The sequence below is a fragment of the Lepidochelys kempii genome, chromosome 14 (genome assembly GCF_965140285.1).
Source record: "Lepidochelys kempii isolate rLepKem1 chromosome 14, rLepKem1.hap1, whole genome shotgun sequence".
NCBI lineage: Eukaryota > Metazoa > Chordata > Testudines > Cheloniidae > Lepidochelys > Lepidochelys kempii.
Window position 1 is genome coordinate 22,086,406 of NC_136393.1, and position 14,447 is coordinate 22,100,852.

Here is a 14,447-nt window from a genome sequence, read left to right on the forward strand (position 1 = left end):
CTCTCTCTCTCTCTGGACACACAGTAGCCCCAACCCCACTCAAGAGAAGGGCTATATTTTGTATTTTTATTTTATTTTTTTTTTTTACCACTAGACAATACTTATTCCTTCCACTTGGCGTGGCTCATGGTAGAATGGCTGCAGCTGAGGGGAAGGGACTTACAAGCGTCTCCATGGACAAACTGGTTTCTCTCTTCAACTCCACCGCCCCCCCGAACCCTATTACCCACTCTAGAGAGGGATTTTTCTCTTATTGTTACCCTCTGCTTTGCAAAGATCAGTTTTGTCACCGTTATCCTTTCCTGTGTCTATCCCTCAGTTTCTTTGCACTCAAGTATATTTTAGAGTGGCGTGGTGGACGGAGCATAGAGCTAGAAACATCCAAATGCTAACCTCCGCTGTGCCATGATTTGCTCAGTTACCATGGGGCACATCAGTTTCCTCATCTGTACCATGGGGACAGCAATACCTACCTCGGAGGGGTGTGGTGTGCACTAATATAAGCAAAGCAATTTGAGTTCCTCAGATGCAAGGAGTTATAGCTGCCCTTGTTAATAACATGTGTGACTCAACAAGCAATCCTTGTTAAGCTGTGTTATCATTCCATTGCCTGTCAATCCAGTTTCATCAGTTTCTAGTAAGGGCACCCGATCTGGTAGACAAAGCATTATTTAATTTCAAGACTTTATAAATATGTATTTACAAAAAGATATTCGTCCAAAGAGTTTAACAAATGTACAGTGCCGGAGTTTGAAGAGATTTTACTATTTCAATATATTGCTTTAGTATAGGAAGAAAAACACTGTTAATGCAATCCCACGATTTAGATCCAAAAAAACCTATACTTTTAAATTAAAAAATACCCATCCAGGGTTGTATTTTCCCCTCTGATGTAAAAGACCAATCCCCCTTCAACTGAGTTACAGGACAAGGGAGAATTGATCCCCTCTCAACACCGCTTTTCAAGCAAACTACATCACCTTCCTCCATCTAACTGAACAACATAACCCAAAAGTCCATGAGCACACAGCAGATGCAAATTTCTTACCAATCCCAATTAATTTGTTGGTGGGCACAACTTGAGGAGCAATTACAGCATGGATTAGTGTAACATTAACCTTTCTGCCAACTTGGCATTCAATCATTAGGTTTCTTAGACCACTCCGGAATATGAGTTATTCAGATTGCATGAATCCGCCCTGCCAGCAAAACAGTGAGTGAGAGGAGAGTGGCCAGTTAAAAGTTTGGAATCATACACTGAATTTTTAGCAAGGGCTGTTTTCAACTACTAATAACGTTCAACTGCACTGTACTAGCAAGTGAGCCTGAGCATTATTCTCTCTCTCTATATACACACACACACACATACACACGGTACCGGGGGGGAGAATCAGCAGTCAGTTATTTCCAATAACAGCAGTGCCATCCTTTGCAGACAGACTGGCAGTCAATGCAGGTCTGCAATACACCATTTCCAGCAGTGGCAAACTTACTGATCGCTTATCTGGTATCACCATCCCCATCTATCCCAGGGAGCCTCAGATCCCCCTTGGGCACAGTGTACATGTATTGTGGTCTGTTAAGGCAGCATGAAGCATTTTGTTTTATTAGTAATGGCCAGGCAACAACCACTCACAGCTTTCCTTCGCTACTAGTATTTAACACGGCTTCCCCAACACCCACTGCCTGCTCTCATGCTCTCTGTTCAGACACACACCACAGGGTAAGGGGGGGGATTCTGCCCCACACTAAGGATTTAGTTCCACACCATCCTAGCTCCTGCCTTCTTTGGGAAGCAAAACTTCTATACATCGAGCAAGGTGGAATCAAAGCTGCAGCACAACCTCTCAGTCAGGTGTTAATCAGGCTGTCCAGAATATCAAAGTATCATTCATAAGTGAAGTAACTGAGCTGCTTAGATGTCACTTTAAGATCCCACCCAAGCCAATGACAGAAGTCCCACTGAATTCAATGGGAACAGGTTCAAGACCAACATCTGCTAACAGGTCATCTTCTAGCTGCAGTCAATGTACAGAATAAGAGTGGGATTTAGACAGCATTACTTCCAACTGCCGAAGTAATTCTGCTACTAGTAATTCTGCAGGGTGAATTGCTATTTGATGCAATTGCTGGAGGGATGGGGGAGTCCTTGGATGATATAAAGCCTGCCTCGTTTACATTTTTCACACTGACAAATTATGAGGAAGGATGCCCAGAAGTTCTCTCTCTTACTTTACCCCAGACTGTTTAGTTCCCATTTAGGCTCCAGATCTACGATTTTCTTTAATTAAAAGATTAGGTGAATTAACTCAAGTGCCTTAACCAAACAAACTATTAGAAGAGCTCTGAAATGCACACTGTTGCAGAAAAACTGAGTAATTTGCTAGGAGAACTGACCTGAAGTCTTACAAGATTTAATTTAAAAAAAATCCACACAGTTTATGCAGCTCCTAAACTCATGGTCAGAAAACATTTACTATTGTTCACCAGTATAAATCCAATCCAATTTTGGATCAGTCTTCACGATGCAGCTTGGTCATCTTTAACCACAGTCTGTGGAAGAAAGAAAAGGGGCATTACTTCAGAACTAAGCTAGTCACAGCCGGATTCCTAGGGGAAATGCTTTAGAAAGATGGCCTGTGCCTTCTTGGCTAGAAAACCCTTGACAAATCAAAGAGTGACTAAATTTGAGCCAAAAAACTGAGTTAGTCTAGATCTTCACTGCAAAATGAGGTGTGTTTTTATACTGAGTTAGCTATTTCAATGTAAAATCCCAGTGAAGATAAGGCACAGGTAGTTTTTACCTTGATGCACCTACTCAACCCCAGGTGCGGGGGCAGAGTGATGGAACAGATGGAACTTAGACCCAAGTATACCACAGAGCATCACGCTAAGTCATCAGGATGACAGGCTGCCAAAAGGGTAAAGTACTAATACCCCTGCTGGGGAACTCCTAATAAGGAGTTCTTCCACCCCTCACCCCATACTCTCTTTAGGCCCAGGCAGGGGAGTTTGTGGACAGAAACACAGATATTGCCTGTGAGAAACAGCCTTCCTCCACTCCTGTAGCAAGAGATTTGCAATGAAACCACCACTTTTTACGCTGTTCACAAGCCCAGCAAATTGTAAAACCAACATAAAATTATTGAATGGTACCAGCTTTTCTACATGCAGCAATAAAGACAATAAAACTCAGTGCAGTTAGCTTGGTCTTGCTGTGTCCCTGCCAACTGAAAGCTACTGGGCTAAAGAAGACTGCTCCAAAGTAACTTGGTTAATGAGCCAAGTCTCAGTGTCCCATGTGCCCTATTTAAACACATGCTGAGAAGGGACATTTAGGCTTCACTCAGTAACCTTTGGGATCCTCACCTGCCGCAAGAACTGTCTTCCAAGATAGGAGGTAGCCATGCTGGTTAAATTTGTTGTTCTGCCCACTTTACACTGGATATAACCATACAGGTTGGCCCCCTGCAGAACCACTCCCATTGTAACCACTGCCTGTGACAGAGGAGAAAAGATGCAAGGATCAGGGATATATTGTCCAGTTCTCTAAAGTCACAGGAGACAAATCTGTCTAGGTATTTAATGCACCTAGTCGCTATAGGATTGAAGTGCTAAACTCACCAGCCATTTCACTTTGAATGAGAACAGGGCACTGAAAGCAAATATCACCCAGATGACAGGACAGGTAATTAGTCCTAACCAGAAGATTCGGGACTCTGCTTCAGATGAAACTTTTTTCCCTTGAGCCAATGCCTGGAAATGGAAGGAAGTAGAAATTGATCGGTCTGTTTACTTGTACAGCCCACAGTATCATTAAAAACAACTCAGAACCAACATCCCACATGGGTTTGCATCCATACTGCAGCGCACAATTGACTGCTTCGGTGCACTCCTAAGGCACATGGGGAGCTTTCTAGCCCTCTTGGTGCTGTGGAAACATGGCATTTTTTTTAAAAGGATTTTCCTGTCAGTTTTCTGACTGAAACGAAGGTGTGGAATATGCCCTTCACTATTTTTAGGGACTGGATAAGGCACATTTTTGAACTATTAACATAACACCACAAGTTCCTGATGACATCAGCCACCAGAAGAGCATACCAGTGGCCCATCATCACATGCCCTAGTGTATAGTGTCGCTATCACAAACCAAGGGGGTGTGAGGGAAATAGCGATACATCTTATTACTATTAGAAAGCTGGTGTTGCCATACCCAGCAAAACTTCCCCTTTAAACAATCATCAGCTAACTGGACTGCTGCATCTTTATTAACACTTAGCACTTGCTTATTAAAAAGTCCCTTGTATTGTATTGCACTATATAATTATACAGCATGAGACAGGCCAAGACATACTGCAGAGCCCTTGGTATATTTCAAAGCACTGTACAGGCAACAACAGATGCAAAATTAAATCCTTATGCCCTCGGTAAGTAGGGCTATGTAGAGTAGTACAGACAAATGGGACAGTGCTAACTCATACAGACTTACTATGTTTAGTTTTCGTACTAGTTCCTAGTATTACTGAGCCTGAGGTCATGTCCACCAGACGTGGAAAGAATCGAACCTGTGAGGACAAGCTCTCAAGCAAGCATCCATTCCCTATTAATATATTTTCCCCCAAGCCAATATTAACCCAATACAGCATTAGGCGTTTCGGACAACTGAACTGAACTGCAAGTATTCTATTTCTTTTCCTCTGCTCTAGTTTCTCTAAACTAGCTTGATCTGGAGAAAGGGCGGTCCAATGGTTAAGGTGTTAGTCTAGGATTTGAAAGACCTGGGTTCAAATTCCTTCTCAACCACAATTCCTGTGTGCCCTTGGGAAAGTCACAGTCTCTCTGGGCCTCAGTTCCCCATCTGTACAATGGGGATAACAGCCTTCCCTGCCCCACCAGGGAGCAATATGGTGATAGGGGCCATATAAGCATCTAAGATTAACAGATGGATCGTTTAAGAACATAAGAATGGCCACACTGGGTCAGATGAAAAAAGGTCCATCTAGCCCAGTATCCTGTCTTCGGACAGTGACCAATACCAGATGCCCCAGAGGGAATGAACAGAACAGGTAATCATCAAGTGATCCATCCCTTGTCGCCTATTCCTAGCTTCTGGAAAATAGAGGCTAGGGACTGATGAAATGTTATGAGAGTTAAAACATTTAACGTCAGAAATCTTACACTGATTTCACACAGTGAAATGGTCTCTGCTTTTGGGATCCCACAAATGAAAGGTGAGGGCATGACTGGACTCCAGCTCTCCGCGATGGCCTGTTTCACATTTACACCAAAGGAGATACAGAGCCTCTAGGTCATTGGCTCCATATCAGATCAGGACAGGATAGTGACAGAACCGTTCAGAAAGTGGCTGAGGGTTAACAACATTTGATGGCCATGCACTAGCCTGTATGAAACAAGCTGGTGCTTTCAGCCGGTGACTAGTGCCAAAAGTCCACCTCACAATAGTGTCACTCCTCAGCACATGGAGATTTTAACAAACTGCAGCAGTTAAAACATAAACATTAAACATTTACCTTCCTGGCTTCAAACACCCAGTGACTCTTGCCGTCATCATCTACCTGGTTCCACCAGCGAAGGCCGACCATCAGCCGGCCCGTAACATTCTGGAGAGGGTTAAATGCAAGAGGAAACGGGGTTCAGAGAGATTTTAGCCCTATACCACCAACCAAAGAAATCTTCCCGTACCTTGCCCATGAAATACCAGAATGAACATTCAAAACCAGTTCTTTCCGTGTCTTATAAAGTCCTAATGTCTTCAGTTGCCATGGCAATCTCACCAACCAATGCCACTGCTTATTATATCAGTTGCTACCAGACCATATTCCTTAAGCTGTATTATAGGTGATGCTAGTAGCTACCGGCATGGCTTATATTTAAGGTTGCCTAACCATTCCCATTATATGGCCCGGTTTTCAGTTGTCTATAACTTTGCCAAACTTTAACCATTTGGGCTCAGTGACAGCTCATCAGCCTAGGCAAATGCAGCACAGTTAAACCAAAGAATTCACAAGCAAAAGTCACAAAAGTGACATCTTTTGCATATATAGATTTGTAAGCTTAGGTAAGCATGTACATGTTAAATAAGTAACATAAGCCTACAAGAAGCACTTGTGATTTGATTTAAATCTGCCACGTTACTTTCTCACTCTCTCTCGTGAAATACAATACAAGAAAACGTAGTGCCGCCGGTGAGGCTCAAATCGTGGCATAGGTAACAGTGTCTCAGGAAGCTGCTTTGAGGGTATTGCTGTAGTAACAGCTTAGTGAGGCTGTGGCAGGATTGCCACACTCAAGGTTGGTTCTGACACGAGGTTGAGGGGTCTCTCTCCCAGCACTGACACAAACGGGACTGGAGGGGGCTCCCAGCATGGCCGAGGGACCCAAGACAGAGCGCAAAGTGTGGGGGAGGTGGCAGTTGTCCTGGCCCCATAGAGCAGAGGGCCCCCCAGCCAGAATTGCAAGGAGGATGAGCTGCAAGCTGCGGGGGAAGCCACCCTACTGCTGAACATCTCCTGCTTGGGGACGACTCCCACACCCCTGACTCAAGAGTGAAGGAGCAGGGCTGTGACAGAGCTGCAGAAGACTCCCTGAACAGCCACATGGCCAGTTCACTGGATGTAGGGGGAGGCTGTGGTCCTGCAGAGGCAGGTCAGAGGCCCCTGGCCATCACTGCAAGGAGGAGGACATACAAATTCCAGTGTAAGACTTTGTGATATGAGCCTCACCAGCTGTCACTGTCTGAGCTGAAATTTTGCAAGACAGTAGTCTGCCTCAGGGTGGGAAGAGTGCAGCTGAGTGGGTATCCGTGGGATGAGTGGGGAAGTTTGGGACAAATAGCCTCAGAAGTGAACTGGTACTGGGGACGGGAAAGACTGGGACGAGGAACCTGGAATGAGGATTTAGGATCACAAATAGCATGTGATCTTATAATTTAAGACTGTATCATACAAGGGGATAAACTAAGATTGCACAGGCAACCTTAACTCTAGCATCTCCTAACTTCTGAGAGTGCTTGACTTTGTAATCTTAATGTTCTTTTAATGTAGAGTTTATGTGCAATGTCATGTGCTGTAGGCTTGCACTACATACTCTAACTGGGCTCCAAAGATAGCTTCTCATATCCTTATTCTCAGAGCTCAATTGGGGCATGCTGCTGGGGAAGATCCTGTTGTTTCAATATTCACACTTCCAGTAATAAGGTAACTCATCAGTCTGATGGGCTAGGCTACAAAGTCACCATATACATCACTCTGACAAGCAGAAGCAGCTTTAAAGAGAGAGTTTATTAGAACCACCAAGCAGCAGAACTGTGCACTCCTGTTTTAAAGCCCAATAATGAATTTGTATTAGGTGTGCATTAGTAATAATAATTAACATGATATTTCAGGGCAAGCAACAGCCTGGTAGATTCTCTTGAGGTGGGAACTCAGAATGCCTTTGCCAAATGCTAGTGCAGTAAAGCAAGGCGTCTTCATTAGAGGGTAATGGAGTGGAAAGCCAAGTTCCTAACAGTATTGGGGTAGTACTTTATTCCTGAATTTGGTGATCTCAATAAGCAGAGTCAAGTATAATGCAAGCAGGCATTGTTTAGGATCTCTCGTGGCCATGCCAATGTATTTTCTAGCATCTTCAGCCCAACAACAATTAATTTCAATAATATTAAGAAAAAACTGTGCGTTGGGGTTTTTTGGCAAGTCTTGAATCTGAAGGAGACCTCTTCATTTCTGTTTATGAAGCCTATAGTGTATTACGTGAATCAAAGGAAAGTCTGAGATTAACCCCCACCCCATCCACCCCTCCAAAATAAATCAGAGAGAGACAGAATCTGAGATTAAGAGATTCCCAGAACTTCTAAAGTTCTTAAAGAAATTGTAATGTTTCATAACTTTCAGGATCTAAAAGAGTTGACTTTATTTTTGAACAAAGCCAAACATATTCAGAGTTTGACCCGACCTATTGCTCTCTTGAAAGAATATTTTAAAGTGATAAAAGGGGCCTTACCTTTACTGTCCAAAAGTCACACGACAGGAGCAGGATAATTGACACCATGCAGGCAATAAAGCTGCTGCTGATCAGTTCACAGAGAAGATAGACCATTATTGCACTGACTCGGAAGAACAAGTGGAAAAATGATGCCACTGGGTGCCTGGAAACAATACATCAGAAATACAATTCAGTCATATCTCTGAAACAAGACTGAAGCCACTTGGCAAAGAGAGGGCATGTTCTCTCAAGACAGAAGAGGATTTTTTTCATCTGCACAGCCTAGAAGGGCAAATGCCTTTAAATGAGACCAGTTTGCAGAGCATGCTGACAACAGTGGGAAAGATGAGCTTTCAGGGGTTCGCAACCTTTTTCTTTGAGGCCCTTCCCAACATGCTATCAAAACTCCATGGCCCAGCTGTGCCACAACTGTTTTGCTGCATACAAAAGCCATGGTAGCAAGCAGAGCAATTGCCCGGGGCCCTACACCACAGGGGAGACCACAAAGCCAAGTTGCTCAGACTTTGGCTTCAGCCCTGGTGGTGGAGCTCAGGGCCCCTGGCTGCAGACCTGCACAGTGGGGCTTTGGCTTTTTACCCTAGACCCTAGCAAGTTTAACACTGGCCATGCTTGGCAGACCCCCTGAAACCTGTCCGCAGCCTCCCAGAGGGCCCCGGACCCCTGGTTGAGAACCACTGCTCTAGGAGATAACTACACAGACTTATCTTGCCTGTAGCCATTGTTCAAAGTGCATGCAGGATTTGAGGTGGGAGAGAAGAAGGGAACAGGTGAAGCCCCTCAGAAGTTCTCAGTATGTAGCAGTTTTGGAACGGTAACATTAAGACAAACACTCTATTGAGATGAATGGAAGCAGATCGCACCTCTCTATAGGGAAATGCTGCTCTTTTCTCAGTCTGCTCTGGTGCGTTTCCATTTCAAAGAGGCTTTACTCTACAGGAGCTCCCTGTGTGTGGCTGTACAGCGCATTTGGGGGTAAAGCAGGAGTGAGGCTGCTGGATCAGCCACTATGACATGGCATGCAAGGGGAAGGGAAACAGAACAGAGGCTATTCCAGACATGAGACTGGAGAAATGTTCATGGAGTGGCCTAGAAAGAAGGATTCCTCCTCCCTCTGTCCTGAAAAACTCCCTATTACACAAGGTGCAGTGCACTGGAGCCTGGATTTTGGCCAGTTCACACCTCTTACTGTTTCAGACTGTCTTCCTGAGTCTGCACACAGATAGCACAACATCACAAACATACAGACTGTGGACTTTTTTTAAATAGAAGATTAAATTCTTCAGCAATTCATGAGTAAGCCTCCTACCCTCCCCATTTGCCAGGAAACATTTCTTAAAAACATGACATTCACTTCTAAGTAAAGAGAGAAACTCACTGCTCATGCACCAATAAGTAGACATGAAACATACAACAACAAACATGCCAGTCCTGCTTTTGCCACATTTCTGGGTGGAACACAGGAAGGAACAATTCCTATTGACCACAGACCTTATCTTTGACCTTTTTGATCTCGTGGATACTTCTTCATCCGCGTCAAACAGTGACACATCTTCAGTGTCATCATTACTGTCCTAAAGTGGCAGACAGATACGAAATGTTATAAGAGAAGTAATTGATACAGTATTTTCAGATGCAAAGGGGGGATGGTTTTGATTACGCAGAATTATTGGGATTAGGCCTTAAGGTTAAAGGACTCTGGAAAGAACTTATAAATTAAACAAATGCAACAGAAATCTCACACACACACACACAAATTGTTTTAAACACTGTCTCCATCTTGCATGTGAAAACCACCTTAAACACATGCTTTGAGTCCAAAGGGCTCTTTTGCAAACAGTAGGGTAATTTCAGATCTTAATATAAGTCCTTTATGCACACAGCCTCACTCCTTTTGAGCATTTCTGGACTTTTACAAAACAGTTGTTTATTTTCAGAGGCCATAAACCTGGGCTTGTCCATGTTATATTAGGGTTCCCCAGAGGACATGAGTGGTGGAAGTACAGACTGTATATTTCTCAGAAGTTGGAAGTTACTTGTCTAAAGCCTGATTTACACATACTTTTTGCATTTATATAACTAGTTCAGTTAAGAGTGTGATTCTTTTTTTTTTTTTTTTAAACCAAAATAGCTATAAAGGTACAAACCCTAGCGTGGACAGTTATGCCAGTATAAAGGTGCCTTTGCGGATATAGCTTATTCTCCTTTCCGTATGAGAATAAGCTACACTGATGTAAACAACTTTATACCAATATAACTGCATCCACAAAGTGGGTTGCATCGCTTAAACTACATTGATATAGTTAAAGCAGTACAAATTTTATGCGTAGATGAGCCCTCAGATATCTCCAGTGATGTATATTTTCCTTTCAGTAGGCACACTTATCTGCCATTAACACTAATCAGGCATTTGTGTGACAGGGTAGTATTTTAAAAAAACATCTGGCACATTTTTATCAACTAAAGCTGTGTCTACAGTGCCACTTTCAGCGCTAAAACTTTTGTCGTTCGGGGTGGGAGTCACACACATGCAGACTGCTGCAGCATTGCTCCGCATACAAAGAAAATCACATCATGCATTCTTCAAAATCTTTCCGGCTTCCCATTCAATTCAGGAATATGCTCAAATTTTCCCTTGTTTTTAAGACTCCTACCACTCCACACAGTGGACTTACCCCAGCCAAATACACAGGCCATGGGCCAAATTCAGTGTTGATGTAATGCAGTGTTACAAATTAGTCTAGTATTCCATCAGTGTGCAAAATGTGTGTAGCTCACCTGCACGGCAGAAGGTGAGGAGGGCGGGGGGGCTATAGCAGGAAAAGCAACTATCAAGGGGATGTAAAACAAAGCAAGCCCTTACCTCACCTTCTTTTACACCTGCCTATCAGCTGCTTTTCCTGCTACACTACCCCTCTAAGCACATAAGTTAAATTATTTTGCGCACACACAAGATGCCAAATCATTCCACACAGTACACATTACACCCATGTGATGATCAACTTATTCCACTCTTTAGCCAACTTTTAAATTTGACTCCTTGCGTCTCTTAATACCTTTCCCTGCTTGTGTAATGCTTATCTTCTGAAACCATCCCACAATTTTGAGTCTTAGGCTGTGTCTACACACTGCCACTTTCAGTATTAAAACTTTAGTCATCCAGGGGTATGAAAAAAACCACACCCCTGAGCGACAAAAGTTTTAGCGCTAAAAAACGTCAGTATAGACAGCACTTTAAAGCTATCACTCCTCATTTGGGGTGGGTTTTTTTAATCGCCAGGAGAACTCTCCCCTGGCGATAAAGCGTGACTACACTGCCCACGTCATAGCGCAGCCGCGCTATAACATGGGCAACATAGACATACCCTCAGTAGAAATGCCTTCCGTAGGGCGACTCCTATCTGAAGGGTCTTCTATTTTCTCCTCACTTCATCTAATAGTCATCATATCTGATATCCTCTTTTCTCCTGTGCTTACATCACTTCATTTTCTCTCCCTCTGCTATAAATTGTTTTATGGTAAATCCATAACTATTATTTAATTGTGAAATATAGAGAGATACAGTGTTTATAAAATTAAGAGTATTCAAAATAAGAGTCTGACCCCGAGAGATACGGACAACCAGTAACTACCAATAAAGTCAACAGAAGCCACAGTTGTTCATCACCTTTCTGGAGCAGGTTCTAAAGTTGTACTTTATGGAAAGATCTCAGGCATTTGCACAACTCAACTTTTTTCAAAGTTCCATGCCCAGAACCCCCTTCCACCCCGGCCCCAGCTCGCCACCCGCCCCGAACCCCCTTCCGCCCCGAACCCCGCCCTCCGGCCCCAGCTCCCCGCCCGCCCCGAACCCCCTTCCGCTCCGACCCCTGCCCTCCGGCCCCAGCTCCCCGCCCTCCCCGAACCCCCTTCCGCCCCGAACCCCGCCCTCCGGCCCCAGCTCCCCGCCCGCCCCGAACCCCCTTCCGCCCCGAACCCCGCCCTCCGGCCCCAGCTCCCCACCCGCCCCGAACCCCCTTCCACTCCGACCCCTGCCCTCCGGCCCCAGCTCCCCGCCCACCCCGAACCCCGCCCTCCGGCCCCAGCTCCCCACCCGCCCCAAACCCCCTTCCACTCCGACCCCTGCCCTCCGGCCCCAGCTCCCCGCCCGCCCCGAACCCCCTTCCACCCCGGCCCCAGCTCCCCGCCCGCCCCGAACCCCCTTCCACCCCGGCCCCAGCTCCCCGCCCGCCCCGAACCCCCTTCCGCCCCGACCTCCGGCCCCAGCTCGCCGCCCGCCCCGAACCCCCTTCCGCCCCGACCCCCGCCCTCCGGCCCCAGCTCCCCGCCCGCCCCGAACCCCCTTCCGCCCCGACCCCCGCCCTCCGGCCCCAGCTCCCCGCCCGCCCCGAACCCCCTTCCGCCCCGACCCCCGCCCTCCGGCCCCAGCTCCCCGCCCGCCCCGAACCCCCTTCCGCTCCGACCCCTGCCCTCCGGCCCCAGCTCCCCGCCCGCCCCGAACCCCCTTCCGCTCCGACCCCTGCCCTCCGGCCCCAGCTCCCCGCCCGCCCCGAACCCCCTTCCGCCCCGAACCCCCTTCCACCCCGGCCCCAGCTCCCCGCCCGCCCCGAACCCCCTTCCACCCCGGCCCCAGCTCCCCGCCCGCCCCGAACCCCCTTCCACCCCGGCCCCCGCCCTCAGCTCCCCGCCCGCCCCGAACCCCCTTCCACCCCGAACCCCGCCCTCCGGCCCCAGCTCCCCGCCCGCCCCGAACCCCCTTCCGCCCCGACCCCCGCCCTCCGGCCCCAGCTCCCCGCCCGCCCCGAACCCCCTTCCGCTCCGACCCCTGCCCTCCGGCCCCAGCTCCCCGCCCGCCCCGAACCCCCTTCCGCCCCGACCCCCGCCCTCCGGCCCCAGCTCCCCGCCCGCCCCGAACCCCCTTCCACCCCGAACCCCGCCCTCCAGCTCCCCGCCCGCCCCGAACCCCCTTCCGCCCCAGCTCCCCGCCCGCCCGCCCGCCCCAGCTCCCCGCCCGCCCCGAACCCCCTTCCGCCCCAGCTCCCCGCCCGCCCCAGCTCCCCGCCCGCCCCGAACCCCCTTCCGCCCCGACGGCTGCACCGCCAGCTCTGCTCACCTTCCCGTGGTGGCCTCTGAGCCATGAACCCTCCCTCTTCAATCACCGACCCTTGGCCTCTGACCCTGTGCCCCTCCCCGCGCCAGGCCGCTGCCAGCGGAAACAGCGGGGCAATTCCACGAACCCCGGGCTCCTCGAGACCCTCCTCACCTGCCGTAGCATCGTTAGAGCCGCCTCACTTCCGCCTCCCGCCACGTCACCGCCCGGGGCCAATCCCTCACGTGAGCTCCGCCCGTCGCATGTCGTCATCACGCCGCGCCAGGTGGTGGGCGCATGAAGAAGGCGTCAGTGACCGTCCCTGGCCGGCGGGGACGGGCGCGGCTGGTTGTCCTGGCAGCGCGGGCGCTCGGCAGGACCCGGTGTAGGCCCCAGCGGCCGGGGTGGCTCCCCATGGCCGGCGCTGGGGCCCTGCAAGGCCGTCCTCTCCCCAGCACCAGCCTCCCTGCCCCTCCCCGCTCTCTGTGGTGTGGCCGGGCCGGCTTGGGGGAGCGGGGCGCTGCCTGTGCGCTGGGAGGTGCAGCCCCCACCCCCGTGCGAGCGGAGCGGAGCCGGGCGGGTTACCCCGCGGCGCGTCGCCCCGCCCCGGGTAACTGCATGGCTGGGCGGGCACCAGCCCAAAGCCGGGCTGGCGAGGTGCCAGGGAGCCGCAGCGCTGGCCGCCCAGCGCCGCACACCTGGGGCACGTCTCCATTGCAAACCCTGCAGCGCCCAGTGTAGACGCTTGGTACAGCCACGGGAGGGTTTTTTCTAGCGCTGCAGTAAATCCTCTCCGAACGGCAGCGGCTAGGTCAAGAGAAGAATTCTTCCATTGGCCTGTCTGCATTACAGGGGGGTTAATTTGACCTAACTACCTTGCACGCAGGGTGTGAAATTTTTCACGGCCCCGAGCAATGGAGCCAGGGTGACCTAAGTTTTAGGTGCAGACCAGTCCTGAGGTCGGGATTTGTAGCAATGTAGTGACACTACTGTGTATTCCCTTCACATATGTTGCCTTTTCTTTACTGTTAAGAAGGATGCACATTTTAACTCAAGGTAACTAATGCATGAAAGCTATCTTGACTTTAAAACACAGTCATGATGAGACAAGGCACTTTAGATTGATCATGGGTACGCTAAGTGAGGACATCCCCAGATGGACCTGTGTAGTTGACTAAAATGCCTTGACTTCACTGTATTTTTTTCCTTTGGGGTTGCTCATGCGCATTAGTGAACCTGAGGTAAAAATCACACCTTTTTCAGCAGCAAAGACAAAGCCTTAGAAAGGGCTCTGCAGCTACTGCTAAATCAGCCCTGCTTCTAGTTGCAGCATATGTGG

General features: G+C 48.5%; 1 protein-coding gene across 2 annotated transcripts; it reads right to left on the minus strand.

Annotated features, from left to right (window-relative positions):
- Window positions 1-270: 270 nt before the first annotated feature.
- Window positions 271-13,387, minus strand: TVP23C (trans-golgi network vesicle protein 23 homolog C). 2 transcript variants are annotated; one of them, XM_073310315.2, is made up of 7 exons: window positions 13,283-13,387; window positions 9,511-9,593; window positions 8,020-8,164; window positions 5,532-5,621; window positions 3,625-3,756; window positions 3,370-3,498; window positions 271-2,553 (listed from the first exon to the last, which is right to left on the minus strand). In XM_073310315.2, the coding sequence occupies exons 1-7, from the start codon at window positions 13,379-13,381 to the stop codon at window positions 2,521-2,523; spliced, it is 711 nt and encodes a 236-aa protein (XP_073166416.2). In that variant the 5' UTR covers window positions 13,382-13,387; the 3' UTR covers window positions 271-2,520. The 2 variants fall into 2 exon arrangements, with proteins under 2 accessions (XP_073166416.2, XP_073166417.2); XM_073310316.2 differs by lacking the exon at window positions 13,283-13,387 and adding an exon at window positions 13,133-13,276.
- Window positions 13,388-14,447: the final 1,060 nt, after the last annotated feature.